Below are 21,130 nucleotides of genomic sequence, written 5' to 3'. Positions count from 1 at the left end.
ATACAAGTAATGATTTATTAACGACTATATACAGATAAGCCAGATTTATTGGAATTGAATAATAATAAATTTTCATCGTAAATAATTGAAGAAATGCCTTAAAGATTTTTTGTCCCAAGGTGACATTTTATTGTTTGATGATATACTCAACTTTTATAATGTACATTAAGAATAAACATGCTCTGTTACGTTTTAGAAGCGTTTTTAACAATGTTTTTGGTACATTAAACATTACTTTTTTAGATTTAAAAAAATACTTATCATAGGAACCACATAATATTATCATAAGAAATATTCACTAATCAATTATTTTTAAAAACATTTATATTAATTAAATTATTATTAATCATTGTGAAGATTTCTGCTGAAAACCGAACAAATTAATAATTAATCCGGACCACGAATTTAAAAACCGGCCTGGTGGCAACACTAGATATGTCACATGTGATTATTGTATTGTATTTCCGCTTTCCACGGTGGCAAAAGTTAAAAATTTTCAACTTTTACCTAGTACTTTTACCAGTACCTATATAGGCCTAACAATCAAAAACATTCTATTTATTACTACATTCTTGAGAGTAATGTCATTTCATTTTTCATTTCCGCCATTTTGTTTCCACATACAAAAGAATAATGTTCTCTATTTGTTAACTTCATAACCGTTTAGTCCAGGAATGGAGAACTTATGACAGGCGTGCTCAAAGCTCCTATGGCACGTCAGAAAAAATATCTGTCACTCAATATATCACACGATTTCTTTTACTTCTTACTTTCTTACTTTAAAAAAATGATCTTAATTTAAGTTTTTATTATGGTTCACCTCAACATATCATCATCCTTTTCTCAATCAGCTATTTTAAAGTTATGTTAATTAAAGTATACGCACTTCATTTCTTTAAAAATAAATGTTTTTAGTCTAAAACTTCGCGCGAATAAATTATTTGAGAGAATTATGCCTGCTACATAACACGCGAACTCAAAAAGGTCCACCATCCCTGGTCCAGTCCAACAGTCTAGGAAATTCCGACGGAACATAACGGTACCATTTCACACTCGAAATAGGAGGACCTTCTTATCAAGTCCATTGTGGGTTCGGAAAGGCTCGCAGTAGGCCACTGGATGGTGAGGAACAGGACCCGACATATCTATGACCTACAGTCTAAGAAAAGTACCTGGTACGGGTCTCACCGAGCTGTAAGCTGATACCCTAACATAATTACTGTTATTTTTAAAACTTTACTTGTTACTAAATTGATTGATTAAAACATTTCAAATTTTAGTTCTATATTCTTCAGTGATTAATAAATATGTTGAAAATCGACTCTCAATATTTTTCATCTCCATGGTTTGACGAAGTCTTGTTCTAGCATCTTTTAACTTTTTTCTCTTTTGCTAAAGATATTACTGCAGATAAGCAAGATTCAATTGCTCCGATCATCTAAAAATAAAATATGTTTAATAATAAAAGTATCGCACTATATTCAACTATTAAAATTTTTTCTTACCTTAAACATAAAGTTTCTGTCGATATAAAAGAATTCACCAACGGATAATCCAATAGGCTTTTTCCCGAATCTTTTTATGAAATTTAGAATCTAAAAAAAAAAAAAAACTTAAATTTAACTTAAAGCAATTAAAATCATCCAATAGGACAATTTAATTAGAATAACGTATATTTTAGACTTTTTAATATTAATTAAAATATTATGTTCAACCCATCTTCCCCACCCCTGTATCGGCCTCTGGTCTACATTTTTGTATTACCACTGTAGGCGGTCGTTGTTGAACATGTTCTCTAATAAAAGAAAGCTCACTTCTTACATCAGTTTCAGCAATTGTGCCTTTATCATTTGCAGTCAGAAATTATTTGTATGTTATGCTAAATCGTCTTAAATTGATCCCTTTGGATATTTTAGCGCTTATGCATGCACTCGAATAATGAAATATTTTTTTTTGTTCCTAGAAAGATTTTTAAATGAACACCCTTTATATGATTACTTTATTGCTCACAACTACTGTGAGATATTTAATTACCTGTTCATATTTGTAGAACAAATAACTTTCTAGTTCAAATTTTACACATGCTTGAAATCTCACATGAAAATTGAAGCTAACTTTAACGAGCAATTATTTATTGTGACATAATCACAATGCCGGACTGCAATTTTTAATTATATTGCTAATTTATTCGATTTAAAATATGTTGTTCTCCATCTAAAATTAGTAGTGTCTTGCCCCTGTACATCACACTTTTCCTGATAACAGTAGTTATATCAAGTCATTTATGTAACTCCATTCAAAGGAAAACTATTGAATTGAATTCACACGACATCCAGTCGATACCAGAAATTCGTATATATATATAAAATATATATATATATATATATATAAAATCTTGCTATTATTTTTCTTTTCTTACTATAGCTTAAGGATAACAATGTTGAAACAATCATCTTTAATGTGAATTAATTGTTTTTGGCCACGAAGTGAATCAACTTTGTTTTTCTGGATTTTCCCTCGTTGCATTTTAACTTATAACATTTTGTTTTATCGTTGTACATTTATTTCATCAGATAAGCGTATCTTGTCTAATTTATAATGGCTAATAATTCTTTAAATTATTTAAAAAATCATGAAAAATCCCAAAAAACAAATCCAAAATTATTCTTCAGTAACGATGATAAATTTCTGCTTAAAGATAGAATCATACAAGAAATTTTTTGCATTTATATAAAACAACATATATATATAATATACCTTTTTATTTAGCATTTAGGTAAAATTATACTTTTTTTGTACAATTTCACACTTACTTTAAGTTGTTCTTTTACTGTCAAATTACGTAATAAATATAGTTCTATTTCGTTAAAATTTCCGTAAATCTGTTCAAAGAAATGACATAAAAATATATAAATTAACCTTAAAAACTGGAATAATGCAGTAATGGAAATGAATTTACCTGAGACGTGAAAAGACACAAAATATAACTTGTAACCGTACTTGCAGTTAAATTTAAAAAGGATTGAAATAACAATCGTATTTTGTGAAAAATATGTAAATCGTCAAACAAAACTCCACCGAGATAAAAACAAGCTGAATAAACCGAGTAAATATAAAATGCAGAAGTCAAATATCGGAAATTATTGTTGAAATTATCAATAAAATACAAAAGTTCCGAATGCTTATCAATCAACATATTAAAATTAAACTTTACATTTCTAAGATCTTTTTTTAATTCCACAAAATCCCTGGAGAGCTGATCGAATCTTTTATATATAATCCATCCAATAGTAAAAATTTGCAAAACGATAAGAATTATCGTCAAAAGACCATAACACACAATAAAAGCGAAATGATAATAACAAAAGAAAATCTCACCAATCAATTCCGTGTTTTGTTTCATAAAAAAATATAAATTTATTTCAGAAATTATTTTTAATGCTATTACTAATCCAACTATAGTAACGAATATTATGTTCATTAATATTTCTAAATTTTTAAGTCGAATGGATTCCTCGTCGTAAGAACTTATTGTGCCAGTAAAACGGAATTTTCTTCTGGAAGTTGTGCTGTAAATAAACGAAAAGAAAAATGTATTCATACTAATAGCAGATAAAGCGAATTCCGAATTTTGAGAAAAGGACTTAAAAACTTTCTTGCAAATTGCATCGCCATAAAATGTGTAGGATATAAGTAAACAGAATGTTGTCCATAAATATATTTCAATAAGAGTTAAACAAAATTTATTAAGAAAAAGCAAAATCTTTGGCTTATTTCGAGGATTTCCATCGCAATTACAATCGCGAATTACATTCAGACCAAAAGTCTTGGCAACTGAAAGAAGTGGCTTCATATGGCAAGTAGGACAAGAATTATTTAGACATTCACCCATTTTTAAATTTGAATGGCTAAAGAAAAACAAAATGTAGCCAATTAATATAAAGTTTTAATAAATGTATTAATATTCGATATTATTTAAAATTTCGAAAGTTATATATAAATAAAGGAAATTCTTCAACAAAGTATATATTTAAAATTCGCCAAGAAAAATATTTTCCAAATAAGAAATTACAGAAAGTTATCTCAAGCAGTTTTGCATATTTGAAATTCCAAAATAAAATTCATTTTCTACATTTCCGGAATGAATTCTTTTCATACAAGTAGATGATTCCAATAGGAAAAGGAAATCCTAAAAAAAAAACACAAAAATATTTTATTAAAATTAATAATTAAAATAGTCATTTATTTATTTTTGTCTTAATAAAAACCACATATATAAAACGAAAACGTGGACAATTTAAATATCAACCGACACAAGAAGTAAACGTTTCAAACTCATCAAACTGGAACGTCAAAGCGAAGTTAGAACCCTTTAACGATCTTATAATTGTTTTATTATTTCTACAATTAAATTTATAATTACACTTACAAATTATATTAAAATAAAGGCTTATTATAAAGTTAATTTTAAAAATTTGGTTAGAAAGTAAGCAATAAAAGGTTCCGAGATCGGTGTTAACCGTTTTAGTATCATCGAACCGGTTTTATATACATAACTAAATATTTTAACACTCGCTGCATAATTTTCCTAATATAATTTTAACAAAATGTTCACGGTGCCTACTTAGGATTAAGATATTCTATTTAACACCTATTGACTAGACCTAGCCTAATCCTAATTTTAACAAAAATAGACAATATGCTAAATTTTATCCTATAAATCCGAATATTAAAGGACCTGTCAGAGGCCGTGAATAAAACCGGTAAACTAGTTGGTATATAAAACCGTGAATAATTTAAATAAATGGCAATTCCCCATAAGATCCGGGAGACGTTCTGCCAAGGAGGAGGTCTTAACACATCGTCCGTGTGTTGTGTCTCCTTATCCTATCAATCCGTTCATCCGAATATTAAAGAAAAAATAATCCGTTAAATCAATAGAAATAATTTCGTCTAAAATATATTTGGCTTCGAGAAAATTCAAAGCGTAAAATAAATAAAACTTGCCAGGAGGATAATTTCGAAATAAACTGGATAAAACGAACACACAATTATTTGCTGCTACTATATATGGCAATTTATACATACCGAAATCGATCGGATTCTTTCATATATTGATGAAATTCTTCAGCATATTTGATTTACTAAAATAGTAAACAATGCAGAATAGACAAATATGAATAAAATAATAACAACTGTTTGAGGAACAAATATTTTATGGATGATCCGTGATTTAATGTCATATTTCTAAAGATATGACTTAAGTTTCCATTTATATTTTGGACTTTGGAATTAATTAAAACAGAGTCGATTGATGCACCGGGGACTCTACTACTAATAGCTCTAAGGTTACAAAAGTGGCGTAATAAATATTTTTGACATTTCGAGCGCTGTAATCGCTTTGCGGTGAAAGTTTTGCTCGAGATAATCCAGAATAAGAAATAAACATTTGAAATTCATTCAAAAAAATGAAATTTTATCATTTTTAACTCAGATATTACATTGTACTTTTTAAAGGACTCTTCTTAAATACTATTTTAATTCGATTTTGAACATGATTTATTCATAAATGTCGTGAACATTAATGAATACTAAAGTGTAAAATCATTTTAATAGAATTTAATTAGACCTTATATTTCCTTGTTTATATAATTTATATAGGGAAAGGTGGGGCAGGATGAGGACTTTAAGGTCTGAAAAGTCGTAAGATGGCAACCACTTTAATGAAAACAATAATTTATTTTATTCTCAGCAACTACAACATTTGGTAATCTATATATATAAAAACGAATGTACAGTATGTCTGTCTGTGTGTGTGTGTGTTTGTCTTTCATGCATTACCACACCATTTATCCGATTGCCATGAAACTTTGGGAAGTTGTTTAATACATTCCCGCGAAGGTTTGTGGCATATGTGAAGATCGCCATTTCCCCCCTTTCAAAAATATATTTATATATGGATTAAGGCTTTTATGTCCAACAGATGGCGCTAACTTCCGACGACCTAAGTTTGCTTTTCTGTGAGGCATTATGCTTTTCTGTGAAAATGGACCTAAGCAGATCATTTTCTACCTATCTATATAAATAAAATACAACGTTTGTTTGTTCCTGCCGATTCCTTTGAAATTTTAACACAACGTTGCATTCGAATATGCACGTGTTTTTATATAATATACATGTCGAAATTCCCCCTACGGGGGGAGATGGACGGGATTAAGGCTTACCGTGAAGAACTCCGCTTCTATTTATACTATTTTACATGCGGTTTTTTGCGTTTTTAATTGCGTTTTAATAGGTGACGTCAACAGAATATACACTAAAAAAGGGATTTTTCGATATTCCCCAGCGGGGAAAGGGACAGGATTAAGGCTTACCGTGAAGAACTCGGCTTCTATTTATACTATTTTACATGCGGTTTTTTGCGTTTTTAATTGCGTTTTAATAGGTGACGTCAACAGAATATACACTAAAAAAGGGATTTTTCGATATTCCCCAGCGGGAAAAGGGACAGGATTAAGGCTGACCGTGAAGAACTCGGCTTCTATTTATACTATTTTATGTGCGGTTTTTTGCGTTTTTAATTGCGTTTTAATAGGTGACGTCAACAGAATATACACTAAAAAGGGATTTTTTGAAATTCCCCCCATGGGGGAAGTGTTACACATTTATAATAGATACATTTTGAGCCACAACAACGCGTGGTCGGGTCAGCTAGTTATTCATAAGATATTATTGATTAGTCCTTAAATACATACTTAGTTAAATAAATTATTGTTTTTTTTTACATATTTCACCTTCCATAGATCTCGTAACAATTTGCCCCACCCTGTTAGCAACTAGCCCCGAACCGGGGTAAGTTGTTACTTTCTGACTTTAGGTATTGTATTATTAATTATAAAAAAATCTTACACAAAACAACCCCAAAAACTGTCTTTATAGCAAAGTTAGATATATTACTAAATTTTAATCTCTCTATACTTAGGCTAGAATTACGTTTTCTTAACAAATTATGACGTTGATTAAAAAAACGGAACTTGTAGCCCCGCTCTCCCCTACAAGAAGGGCAAATTAAAATGGTTAAACTGTCGTTCCCATTTATCACAATGGCTACATTTAGCCCAACTCTCTGTAGATACAGTGTATAACCCTTCACAATATAGGCATTCTGTGTCGTTTGTCTTTTGTTTCTTGTTAGGCCTACCCTTGCTGATGCTTGTAACTTTTGATTTTGCGGAATTTCTTTCGGTAAACAAAGACTGTTTTCCTGGGGGTGCCGAAACTGCTGTTTATTGTTTCTGTTGTTCCATCAGCTGCTGCTTGTACGGTGTACTCAAAGGTTTCATGAAAGCCACATCCAATGGTTGCAAGCGATGTGTGCAGTGAGGAGGGAAACATAATAATATAACGCCATGATCTCGAGCATAGTCAATGAGCTTAGTGTTTTTTGAGTGCGTAGAATGTCTATCTAAGAGCAAAAGGACAGGACTTTCTTTTAAGGCTCGTGAAAGCTTTACAAATCGTTTAAACCACGAAATGAAAATGTCACCTTGCATCCACCCACTTGGATGACACTCTGCCCAAGTCCCAGGTGCGGCACCATTCAGCAATTCTTGCTTCATGCGAAGTCGAGGGTAAACAGACATTGGCGGTAGATCCAGCAGCATTGAAGCAAACTTCAACTGTTACTGTCTGCCTCCTTTCATCAAAAGTTAAGGCACCTACTTGCCGTCTCCCCTTTACGATACAATCCTTCCTTTGGACTTGGGCACGCACGAAATTCCCGTTTCATCGCAGTTGTATATGCGTTCTGGAGTTAATTTATATTTATCAACTACAGATGATAACAGCTCAAAGAACGCTGTAATCGCCACCTTATTAAACCCAACAGCACGAGCTGCTGACGTTGCTTCCGGAATTTTCAACGATAGGTTAGAATTTCGCTTCATGAAACCCCGGAACCATTCAATTCCAGCTTTACGTCGTTCATTGTCAAACTTCCGCTGTTTTCCATTTCGCTCTGCTAGTTGATAAACGAGCTTTCTGAGATCCAAGCTGCTTAAACCAAACAATCGAGATTCCATAGACTTCAAATATGACGGCCGGATGGCCGAGCGGTAAAGGTGGCAGCCTACCGCTCTGGGGGACCCGGGATCGAATCCGAACGGGTCGAATAATCCCCAGGAATTTTTCGGGGGGTGGTCCGTTCGGATATGTCGGGCCCCGTCCCTCACCACCCGGTCGCCCCATTGTGGGCCTGGCCGAACTCATAATGGGCCTACTAAAAAAAGGCCCTCTTAGTGCCCACAGGGCGGAAAGAGTTAAAAAAAAACAAAAAAAAAAGACTTCAAATATTCCACCAGCTCTGCCTCCTCTTCAGGAGTGAAAACTGGGTTAAAACCACCCAAGATTCCCCTTAGAGGACGTGATGTTTCTCCAGACTTGCCCTTTTACCTGTGTATTTTAACTTTTCTTCCTAGTGTACTCTGAGGCACATTAAAAATAGTAGCGGCTCTCCTGTAGCCCATTTCACCCTTCAAAACACTTTCCACAGCATTTTGCATCGACAGCTTTGACCAGCTATGTCTATTAGATTTCCTCACGTAGTTGCGAATCATTTTTCTAAAACAAAAATACTGTATGGAGAAACAGTTAAAAGACGTCGAGTAGCCTACGATATATTAACTAGAAGACCCATTTATTAATGTATAAATGGAATATTAACGATAAATATATCAAAGCAAAAGTGCAATGAATATTAATCATAAAATACATGGAAGCTCCGAGAAAAAATTAATGAATTATTTTCCGAATGAACAAATATAAAAGCTTGAACTTACTCGTATTTACTTTACCAGACGATACTGTCACTTCGCGCATGCTCAGTTTCTTCGCTATTTTGTAAGCAGACGATATTTTTTTGGTGAAAAAAATTTTTATTTCGATTGTTATCTCACATTTTATTTCTTGTTAAGATAGTATTTAAATTTAAAAAATGTTTTCATAAATAAAATAAAAAGAGATTTTTAAATAATGTTTTCACACGCGGTCTCATCGATATCGAAAATTAGCGCGCCTCAAATTTTCTTGATTGTTTAAATATTTTCTGAATTGTTTCTTAAGTAACACGTGTAACAATAGGAATTTAATAAATTAAAATTTGTAATAATTGTTTATTTTAAATAAATAAATTGTGATTCAATTTTGTTTTTAAATTTTTCTATCATTTTTTTGAGATGACGCCTCAAAAATCAGATAATTTATAATTTCTTTATAATTTTTAAAAACATTTACATATATAAAATTTAATTTTTTAGACCAAAACGAAGTATATAATTTGTACAAAATTATATTCCGATTTATTTAAATGGAGAATATTCTCTAGCAAAAACAATGTATAAATCGTATGAAAAATGTGCGCCTCTATAAAAATAAAGCATAGGTATAAAGTTTCAATATTCTAAATATATATTTTAAAACGTTTATATTCTCCTCTCGAAATATAATAAAGTAATACAGTATATACTGTATAAATTTATTACAGTTAGATATGATTTAAAAGTGGAATATTTCATTTTCTATAAAAAGATCATTTTTAAAATTATTATTTTATATATTCGAAAAGGTGATATAGATCAATACAGCATCATCAACCTTTACATTTCCGGTAAAAAGACGAAAAAATAGCAGAAAAACTAACGTTTTCGAATCTCACATCGAGATCTTCTTCAGGTTCGTTACTAGAATGTAATGGAATTCGAACTATTCTGCTATTTTTTCGTCTTTTTACCGGAAATGTAAAGGTTGATGATGCTGTATTGAACATTATGTGTACCGGTACTGACAGGTGAAGGTTGTTTTCAGGTGATATAGAATTACCAATGACAACGAATTTAAAACTAGTCCACTGCACTATATTGCGGTGCCTCTAGCCAGCAGCAGAATTCGTGACCAACCTTGGGCAAGATGGCATCTTGCCCCAACGTGTACTTTTCACACTGACTGCAAACACGGGTCAGCTTTATTTCAAAACTAAACAATTTCAGTCTTAAAGGTTACTTCGAATACCATAATATCTTCATCTAAAAGGTAATGTAAAAGTTCACAATACAGTAATACTTATTTTGTAGAAACTTTGTAGCAGGAGTAAAATTAGATGAAGTATTGCTGAAACATAGAAAACTGTTTTCCTTCCAAACAAAGAGAGCGATTCGGACGTTCTCTCGTCTCGTGATCCCTTTTGAAGTTGACATTTAGTTCCCCAAATAACAGCTAGATGACAGCACGTTAACCACGAATAAACAGACGTCCTAGTCTTACCCCATGGCCCCATCTTGCACCACCTTCCCCTATATCAGTGGCGTGCCGTGACATTTGATGACAGGGAAGCTGTGTTTCTGTAAGAAGCCGACTTCCAGGGGCAATCAGTTAAATGCGCGTCAGTGATGGTCTAGGGCAGCGGTTCTTAACCTTTTTATACTCGCCGCCCACCAAATATTTCATAATTTTTTTGTGACCCCCATTTTTTAATAATAATTTATATTTGATAATTTGATAATTTATCTATAATAAATTGATTTTTTTATTATTGCTTTATTTTTTATATAATAAATGTAAATCATAACTTTATTATTTCATTATCTATTTAAATAACATGAAAACTCATTAATTTTTAACAGAAAATAAAATAAGAAACATGTCGATAAATCGATCCAATGTCGATGCTAAAACTAAACTAAAACTAAAACGCCCACTTGTGGTAAGGATTTTGCATAAATTTTGCAAAAATATTTAAATTTTCAAAGCCTACTATTTTTCCTAATTATTTTTAAAATTCCAAGCATTAATAGTTTCTTAAAATTGCTTTGGAATAAAAGAAGTAAATACTGCGGTGTAAGTAGCATATTTACATTTATTTCTTCTGTACTAACAAAGTTGTATGTAGGAAGAAATACAAAATAAATAAATAAAAACTAAATAGGAAAACTTTATCTTTCTTATTTCACTTTTCGATACGATATTCGGATTATACATCAATTTTCTTTTTATTATATTCTGAAGGAAATTTTGCATAATTTGGCGGCCCCCGGCAAACTTTTTATGGACCCCCAGGGGCCGCGGTTCCCTGTTAAGAATCACTGGTCTAGGGTCCATTCGTATTCATTTGTTCGATAAGCCAGTAAAAACTGTAGACTTCTCTAAATGTATTTTTAATATCACAATTACATTCTGAATCGCTAGCCACGATATAAGGGCTAAAATTAAAAATAAATTATAAAAACTTACTCGGTGAAATAAAATGTGCGGTGGATATACATACCTGGTACAATGTATTGTTCGATTGTATTAATATACTTTTAAAGAAAATTATAATTAAAATATAGCTTTGTAAAGAAACGTACATAAAAATAACATAAAATAGTCATTACTTTTTAAATCTTAAAACAATCCACTTAGTCAAATATCTTGATACGAGTAGCTAATGGATGGAACTAGTGCCGGTCCAGGTAGGTGTGTAGTGAGTGTGTGCGTGCCAAATCCCGAGGGTGCCGATACCGGTCAATGTCAAATGCCTCTTTTGTCGCATCACTAGTATATCTCAAAGGACGCCACAGGGCTGTTGTAAATTTTAAACGTTTCTCACCGTAGCTGTAAAAATCTAACTATGTTAAACTTAATAGTCATTCGTTTTCTAACTAATTCGTTTTAATACCAGGTGTACACGGAAATCAGTTTCCCACTGTACTGAGCGAGTGATTGGTTCTGTTAAGCTTTTGTTGAAGTAAAATTCTGGCTCTTTCAACAGGGTTTTATTTATGTCCCCATTCCCTAATCTCTTAATTATTTAGTCACTTCTTAAGTAGAAATAAGTCGAAACCAGTTACTTTGTACCTGAATATCTGTAGTCTTGGGAAAACAGTGGAAAGACAAATTTTTATGACAACGGATATATAAATCGTAAATTTAAGGAAAATAAATTCTAGAGTTTTTTTTTGTACCATTGTATGTACTGTACGTCTCATTCATTAAATTTGGTTGTAAATGATGCTGCCAAAGTAACAGTTAATTTTTAACACTGTACTAGAATTGTACACGTTTTTTCTGCATCCCCTTACAGATGAGACATACTAAATCGTAATATCACCGGTTTAACATCGAAATCCGTAAGTAATATAAGATGGGAGAGCGGAATAAACGCAGAATAAATATATCAAATATTTTAATGGAGTTTTTTTAAACTCCTGTCAACTATACAGAACTATCATAAAAACGTGCCAGTAAACTCCTATCGGTTGGGTTGTTATAAATCTAGTCTAGGGTGGGCAACCCTTTTTATAACATGGGCCAGAATAAATTTTACGTTTTTTTCCGCGCCGTAGTAGTTAATTGACGCCTTCTTGTGACTCGTAATTTTTTTAGTCTGCAAATATGAAATAAATATATAAAAAGTTAATTACTGCATTTATTTCTCTTATCGTTTTCGAAAATTACAAAGAATTGGAAAAATAACTATTAATTAGTTATTTTTCCAATTTAATAATCTATTAAAGATCTCGCGGGCCGGATAGAAACTTTTCGCCAGCCGTAGCTGGCCCGCGGGTTGCCCGCCGTTGATCTAGTCTGCTCGTGATTCACATAATCGAGCGAGGGTGGCCGAATATCTAGCAGGCGGCTAACAGCCCACAACCGCTCCGGGATATAAAGTCGCGTACTCTTTACGCGTGTGTCGCTTCTACCAGCTAAACCGTGACGTTTGTGCTATGTAAAGCGCATGCGCCAATGCCTATAATCTGGCTGCTTGGAAGTTGACAGGCAGGCGGATAACAGCCCACAACCGCTCCGGGATATAAAGCTGTACTCTTTACGAGTGTGTCGCTTCTACCAGCTAAACCGGGTGAGGTTGGTGCACTGTAAACCGCATGTGCTAATGCCTATATAATCTGGCTGATTGGAGACTGACCCGGTTTCGACATTCCTTCCGCCACCGAATTATTCGAATATACAATAGCAATCTTATCGTTTTTTTTTCACATGTAGTATAGAAATTTGTAAAAGATACATAATGCAGTTATAATAAAATATTAATTTTAATTAATTCAAAGTACGTTAAAATATGAAAATTTATATTTTATAAAATTCAAGGGAAGGTCATTGGAAGGTGGAATCGGCGCTTCCATCGCTTCCAATGACGGCACGCCACTGCCCTATATACAGTATATATATAAACATTGAAATAGGTGTCAGTAAGCTATCAATAATTCTTCATCCATATGCTACTTTTGATGATGCAGAATATCTTATAAACTATCCAAAATGTAGATTTAATGTGAACGTCATAAGAAATGTAACTTCACATGTCAAAGATACAAAACTGTATGACATTCAAAATGCTATTTCTCACAGTACCGAATTGAGTAAAATTGTATATTTTATATAGTAGTAAAATCAATAAATTATTTAAAAAAATTAAGTTTGCCTATATTTGAATTAATAAAGCTTTTTCATTTTGAAAAAAATTGTTTCATTTCGTTTTGTATTAAAATTTGTTTTATAAATTATTAAAAGTCATTTATACACGAATTCTTTTATCAATGAAATTTTGAAATCAAGCAATGTTTTCAAATTTATCGAAGAAATTTAGCCTATAAAGCACCCGTTTCTACTGCACTTCTCGTTAATTTGCTAAAAACGAAAATAAAAATAAATAATTCTTTTAGTACATTAATTTTTTACTTATGATATGATTATAAGTAAAATAAATTATATACTTTGGCAAAGCTTCATTTTTCGAATGATCACATAAAGCTTTCATTTCTAAGAGACTTAGTCTCAAACTTTTGGCGAAATTTTCTGAATTTGTCGATTTATTTTTAAAACTTGATATGCAGAAAGTGAGACAGTCTTTCTCGTGATTGTAAGTGCAACAGTAACCGTCTGCAACAACAGGTCCATATCCGCATATAATGTCGTAATTATTATGAAACTGTAAAGAAAATTCTTCAAAGTTATCGACTAAAAATATAGAATGAGAAATTAGAAGAAAGTATTTGATACTCGATGGACACGTAATCGGTAATTCATAAAATCCTTATAAAAATCTTCTCCGAACAGAGTCGGTTCGGATAATCCTTTAAGTGCTGCAATTCGTTTGAGGCACATCAGATGATTATCGGGTCCTTCTCCATTCAGCGTCTACGTAAAAAATAGTGTTTGAATTTTTCGTGCTGTTATAATTGTAAATTGTTGACGGACATGCTGCTTGAAACTCACGTGAGTGAAAATCTCCGTTTGTTTATCTACTGCTTTCCGAAACTTCTGAAATTTTGTAACCTATAAAAGAAATATGTTGGTATAGACATAATAAAAAGTTATGGTTAATGTTACCTTAGGTTCCAAGATGGCGACTCGTCTCTGATTCTAGCAAGGAAACAGTGGGGACGCATGTTTTTCTAAACCTAAATTATTCTAACCTAAACCTAATAATTATTAGCAACCAAATTATTAGAATAGGTTAGGTTTAGGAAAACGTGCGTCCAATATTTCCTTGCTGGAATCAGAGACGAGCCGCCATCTTGGAACCTAAGGTAACATTAACCAAAGCTAAACACGAATTAATTATATTCGGGTTATTGTTTGAGATCATACCCAATTTACAGAAGAATCAAGTAAATGTTTAGCAAACTCCAGAACTTCTTCACTGCACGATCGAATGTTGCCCACGCGTCCATATCTGAATTTTCTCAAACCTCCACTAGCAAAAGATGATGCCAATTTTTGATACATTCTAAAACGAATAGAGTTTTAATATTCCTTAAGTGTTAAACATTCCTGTAGAATTTAATAGATCGAACCTATAATATGCCAACTGCATACTCAATTGAATGAAAATATCAGTATTAATATTCTGCTTCTTAATGAATTCTTTACCGAATTCGGTAAATTTCATAATGTATAAATCTGTCCCCTCAAACATTCTGAAAATTATAGAAGATAAGTAAATATGTTTGATTTTCTTGGTATTAAAAGAATAAAATTTCTTACAAATCAACCACGAATGATGTTTTTCTGATACTTTCTTTTATTGACTCTTGTAATTCCCATTCAATTCTTTCAAATTTTAACTGATCCTCAGACTTTCTTTGTGGAAATTCGAGCGATCTATATTTGTTTAAAAGAATTCTTTGTTGTTATTTTATCAAAAAAAGGTAAAATATAAACAAATGCAATCTACAGAAAATGTAAAAATTCTCCACAAAATCGTAAAACAGCGATTCCTTCGGATACAGAATTTTCCATGCAAATACCGTTGATACCATTCTTGGTCACAATAAACTACAAAAAAAAAAAAAAAAAAAAAAATGTAATTGTCAACAAATGTATACTGGATATATAAAAGATGTAGCAGGAAGAGCTAATATGTTGGCAAGAATTTATTATTGAATTACTAGTAACATAAAATTCTGTGTATAATTACGTAGCAGTTCGATAACGATGTTTTATTTTGCAAAGTGTGTCTTAAGAAAAGACATTTATTTAGAATATTCATAAGAAATTATTCGCGCAACGTCTGGAATAAGGAAAACGGTGTGGTACTAGTCATTCGGAATTCTAATCTACAGTCGATTGGAATCTGGATTAAAACATAAGTATATCAAACATCGCGAAGCCCGATATGTGTATAGAAACGTAACCAAACGATAGCCTTAAATAATCGGGCTATAACTCCGCTAATTCAATAATTAATACTCACCGCGTAAGATTATATCTAAATTTAAATACATCTGGAAGCGAAGGCTTGCTCGGGTTCCGGAGTGGAGCAACTGGCAAGCGGAGGTTTAAGACCCGCTCCGGATCAGTTCTTTTCTTCCAGATGATTCTAAATTATTTATTAAATTATTAAAATTATAATTATTAATTTAGTTAAGCCATAGCGCCTAACGTTTACCTCTAGTAGCGAATTACTTAGTATTAATCATTAAATTAGAAGAGTTGTAATCCGATTATTTAAGGCGGTCATTTGATTATGTTTCTGGATTAGAACTTCAGAGTTTTTCTTGTATGATTTGGTCTAGATATGCCAAGTCATTCCTTTCACTAAGTCAATTGCATCGTGAGAGCCGTGAAAACACCTCACAGGTAGACGAAAAGAGTAGTGATCTGCGGAGAGGATTTAATTGGATTGATGATAGGAGGCAACGTAATATTTGGGCATTCCGCTAAGGAGAATGCTTCCGGAGTTTCCTATGAAAAATTAGTCCCTATTTAGGTGTTAGACATCTGAAATAAATCCGGAAATTTGCACACGGTCATCCCGCTGATGAAGCGCAAACCCTATCTAATTTATAGGATCGACACATATATCACATTGTGGAATTATAGACTTGCGCCTTGTCTATTGATATCTATTTTGCCTAAAGTATAAAGCAAAGCTAATGGATTTCAGAATTTTTATAACTACTGTAATGAAAATTACTTCAAAATATATTAATAAATGTTAAATTATATGATATATTGATTGAAGAAATTTATATTCTGTAGATAGTATTTGTCAAATTCTGTAAAATTTACCTGGATAAAATTATCAAACCATCTATTCGCACTGGAATGTCCTATTCTATTTCCATGAAGAATGTGATGAGCCATTTTTTCCAGACGAACATCCGAAAATGTTTTAGATTCCATTTCGTTCCTCGCCATCTTTACCGAATCGTCCATACAAATAACGAATAAACAAGTTTCGATAATACCGAGTGATCGCTTATTGGTTGCGTCTGAAAATATATTAATATATTAACTGTACGAATGTAATCATATAAACATTTTGACTTACTTTCCATTAAAATTTTTCTAGTTTTTGCCCACATTCTTCGATTATCTGCAGTCAAAATCCCAATCCATTTGTAGTTGAATCTAAGCTTGCTCTCTTTTTCTATGTCTTTCAGCTTTTCGGCTATGGCATTCTCACTGGGAATTGATAATAAGTCTGGAAGCGTCAGCGTAAAAAACTAAAAAGATGCATTGTCACGTAATTTAAATATAGATGCAAGATTTAAGTAAATCTTTCGAAAGACTTATTTTACTGACTTGATTATTACAAGCCACAACAATATGTCTGCTAGTTTTGTTAAAAATCTGTTCATCTATATCCTCTCCCGGTCTTCTATATACAGAAAATAAACGTTGATAGGGGACCATGGATAGACGATGCCCTTTTACTAATCCCGTTGACGTATCTCTCATTACTTCGCCACTAAAATATTTAATAATTTAGTTACTATTAATTTATTATTTTCTCTCGAGCATCTTGAAAATTTATTAACCTTTCAACCTTCTGTTTGAACATGAGAGAGAAGATTATGAACTTGGCGATATAGCTGCAAGTGAAAATAATATTGTCGAGAAAAATATAATATAATTTAGTCTATGTTTAGATATTACTTAAATCTGTCGTCTTCATTTCTAAATTCTCGTCTCGGTAGCAAAAAGAAAGGACTAGAATACACCGGTAAGGGTACAGGATTCTTTAAATATTTTTCCTCTAGCCAAATACTAGTTACCTATATAATTTAGTAGATCTGTTAATTATGTATTAACTTATATATATTATGTAAAACAAAGATTTTACATAATTATCATCATTTTCGGCATATTCTTTTAAATATAGCTGTAATCGTTCTCCTTCCCCTCCCGGTTTTTCGAATTCCTTAACAGATTTTTCGGCCCGTAGATATTGATCGTCGTTAACAACAGCCTTTATCCCTTGCAAGAATCTCTGCATGGTGATTGAAAGCTCTGGAACGGGTGGTTTTGGTAGATTCTATAAAGAAATATCTTTTAATTAGTTGAAATTTGCCGAAACTTATGTATTATATAAAATACCTTTTCATTATATTCCATTTTCTTTTTCTTTAATTCTTGTATTTAAGTATTTCTTAAAATTATAGTATTTTGAAATTTTATTGCGAATTTGTCATTGTTTAATAAAAAATATTTGTTTAGTAAGAATGGGATAATTTTTTTTTTAAATCAAAATTATTAAAACATTACAAATGAGGTAATATATTCCTGAATATAGAGAATATACGATAAAATTTTGTGACTTCTTCGCTACAGTTTCTAGCGATTGTGGGCAGTGGCTAAGAGATACGTATAAACTGATATTTTTAAAATATATGAAGCATTTTCCGCAACAAATTAGCATAATTATATATATATCCTAATACTGTATTATATAAAAATGCAGTCTACATTCATCAGTACTTATTTATTTAATATATTTTTTATAACATTTAAAAGTTTAAATTTGTACGGATAAGTCAGTGGAACGTTATAGCTTCATGGGCGCCAAACAAATTTGAATTAGGAGACTCCGTGTACAGTGTTGGCTTCATTCTTCTTCGGGGAAAATATTTTCTTATAAAAGATTGGTTTGAAGCCCCTTGTTGGTGGAGGTCCCAGGCAATTTCCCTTTTTACTCATAAGATAACGCGCCACTGGAGCTATGGCGATTTCAAGGAAAAGATCGGGATAAAGTTTTCACAGACTGCATTTCTAGTATGTTAATTATGATATTTATAATAATGCAAATTAATTAATACTTTTTAATTAATTTAAGTAGGAGTTGTAAACTAGGAGCCGTGTGGTCATGGGTGGTAAACACATCATCTTATCACTCTGAGAATCAGGGACAGGAATCCCCAGGAATGTTTTTATTGGCTTCACCCTCCAGCTACCTCAGTTGTGGGCTTTGACAACCCATAATGAGTGTTATTAAATTATTTTAATTTTAAGAGGTTTACCCTCGAAATTTTATGTAATTAATTATTATTATATCACCTTGTAGACAGTATATTAATGACACTAACAATAGTTTAGATATGTACTGTATTGTATATTGTACATATAAAAAATAACATACACCTAAATTATAATTCTAAATTTTGATTTATGTAGCATTATAGAATATTTTATTTTTGAATATTTAGAGAAATTATTTGTAGATTTATACTTATTTTAACTTTAATTGAATTAAGAGGACCCACATTTAAGATTTATTTTAGCATTTCTAAATTCTGTGACGTATATCGTTTATTCAAGCAATATTATCAGATTATTTCAAACAATTAGGCTGCACTTGGCTGCCAAAATACAAAAAACAAAAATTTAACAAAACTGTTTCATTTTGAAATCAATAGTTTTGCAACATAAAATCTGAGAAATGAAATACTTTCATGTGAATAAATGCAATGACCGGGAGGACATTAACATATAAAAATATAAAAATTAGAAGAAACAATAAACGTCTTCACATTGCATCCTTATCATACACCTCGGGAACACAGCTATTTTTTATGATTGTGCCATCATCCTGGATTTTTTTTAACGTGTTTTACATATTGAGGTGGGATGAATAGCCTTTGATAAAAGGTCGATTTCACCGAAAAGACAGTTGCATCTCTGAAGTGTGTAAAAAGAACGTAATCTGAAGACGTTTGTTGTTTTAATTTTTATATATGAAATATTTTTATTTGTAAGAATTACAATCCAAAATTGAATTCTTGTACAAAATTTATGAGAGGTGATGTCTAGTTCCTTTTTTATTTTAAGCAAAATGATTGATTAATTGTATTTTTTCACATTTCATTTTTGTCTCTTTCCTACTAAGATGGCCTTTTAAATCATATTCATCGTAAGTTTGTCCAGGCCCACCATAAGGGCGACTGGGTGATGAGGAGCAAAGTCCGATATATCTGGGCGAGGCAACCCATGAAAAATTCCCAAGTTGTTCACCTGGATTTGATCCCGGATCTCCCAAAGCGCTAACCCAGTGGTTTTCAACCGGGGTGTCGCGGTACACTAGGGTGGTTTAACATTATAGTGATGTCGTGAAATATAGCGTTATCATAACATCTCATACGCGTGTTATTAAAGTACGAAAAGCGCAATAACTCTACATTTATAAAGGAGTAGGAATGCCGCAAGAAAAAAAAAATACCAAGTCAAAACTGCCACTATTAGAAAAAGATTGAAAAACATCGCCTTAACTACTTCGGCCATACAACCATCGATTAATGTTCCTGTGAACTTTTTCGTATTTTGTAGAAATTTTTACGATTGTTTACACAAACTTTTTCAGGTTTTTGCATCTTCAGATAACGATATACCGTAATTGTATTAATTTAAAACTTTTGAGAAATTGTAATAAAATATATAAACATAAATTACATTCTCATACTATCTCCCAAGCCCTCGACCTTTAATCACCAAAATTTAATGGCATCAATCCCTCTAACACACAAATCTCCCGAGAAATTTCACAAATTTTCGACAAAAAGCACAGCAGTTATTAGGCTTAAAATGAATGAAGAAAATCTTGGTTCCCCATAGAGTCCGAGCGCAAGTTACTCGCGCGCCGCCCTGGTGGCAAATATTTACATAACATATAAGAGTTCGCTAAAGAATGCATATGCGTTATATCTGAGACATTTCGAAAACCGTACCTAGTTCAGTAAATCGCTTATTGTTTTTTAATTTGTATTTGAGTTATAATATTAAAAATGGGTAAATCAAATGTAAATTGTTGTGTTTGGACGTTCTAATACACTAGCAAACACGCAACATGTAACGCCGAAAGTTTCATTTTATTGTTTTCTGGCAGGTCTACACCTTAAACAGAAGCGCCAAATTTGGATAAATTTTGCTAAAAGACAAAAGGAAGAAATACAAAATTTATTGTTAATTTTTAAAAAATTGACACGAATAATTTTATAAAAATATCCTTGTAAATTTAGTAAAAACGGATCACAGTGGCTACCCTCTAAATCAGCACGGATATGCAGTATGCATTTTATAGATGGGGAAAAAAGTGAAGATCCAAGATGTCCAAATTATAATCCAACAATCTATCCTGAAAAAAGAAGCAATGAAGAAAATTGTCGACACGAACAGTCAATGAAGAGATATAAACACCTAATGAACAGAAGGAATATTTTATTTGAAGAAGCAGGAAGACACCTTTGATGTACCAATTGAAAACAATTTTTTAGACCCTAAACAAAAACGTGATTTTGGAACTCAAACAGAGGTTACAAACGAACGGTTTGGAGACTTAAAAATTTTTTATTTGCATGAC

At 31.9% G+C, this 21,130-nt stretch overlaps 1 protein-coding gene across 1 annotated transcript; it reads right to left on the bottom strand.

The window, feature by feature from the left end:
• Positions 1-1,363: 1,363 nt before the first annotated feature.
• Positions 1,364-17,895, bottom strand: LOC136973088 (choline O-acetyltransferase-like). The gene is made up of 18 exons (XM_067267783.1): positions 17,878-17,895; positions 17,624-17,815; positions 17,437-17,555; positions 17,319-17,372; positions 17,083-17,248; positions 16,829-17,003; positions 16,567-16,769; positions 15,230-15,330; positions 15,040-15,156; positions 14,850-14,972; positions 14,644-14,782; positions 14,269-14,328; positions 14,053-14,190; positions 13,767-13,981; positions 3,449-3,569; positions 2,814-2,882; positions 1,506-1,595; positions 1,364-1,438 (listed from the first exon to the last, which is right to left on the bottom strand). Exons 1-18 carry the CDS (start codon positions 17,893-17,895, stop codon positions 1,364-1,366), a joined length of 2,175 nt encoding a protein of 724 aa, XP_067123884.1.
• Positions 17,896-21,130: the final 3,235 nt, after the last annotated feature.

Source organism: Centruroides vittatus, unplaced genomic scaffold (genome assembly GCF_030686945.1).
Source record: "Centruroides vittatus isolate TY-2023 unplaced genomic scaffold, ASM3068694v2 contig_1074, whole genome shotgun sequence".
NCBI lineage: Eukaryota > Metazoa > Arthropoda > Arachnida > Scorpiones > Buthidae > Centruroides > Centruroides vittatus.
The sequence above is the reverse complement of the archived record's forward strand: the minus strand, read 5'-3'. Positions and strand labels throughout refer to the sequence as shown.

Bases quoted from the DNA above. Each gene is read 5' to 3' on its own strand.
- LOC136973088 (XM_067267783.1), bottom strand. The intron at 17,004-17,082 runs GTCAGTAAAATA...GCATCTTTTTAG, and splicing joins TTGTGGCTTGTAATAATCAA to TTTTTTACGCTGACGCTTCC. The intron at 1,596-2,813 runs GTAAGTGTGAAA...TTTTTTTTTTAG, and splicing joins CAGTAAAAGAACAACTTAAA to ATTCTAAATTTCATAAAAAG.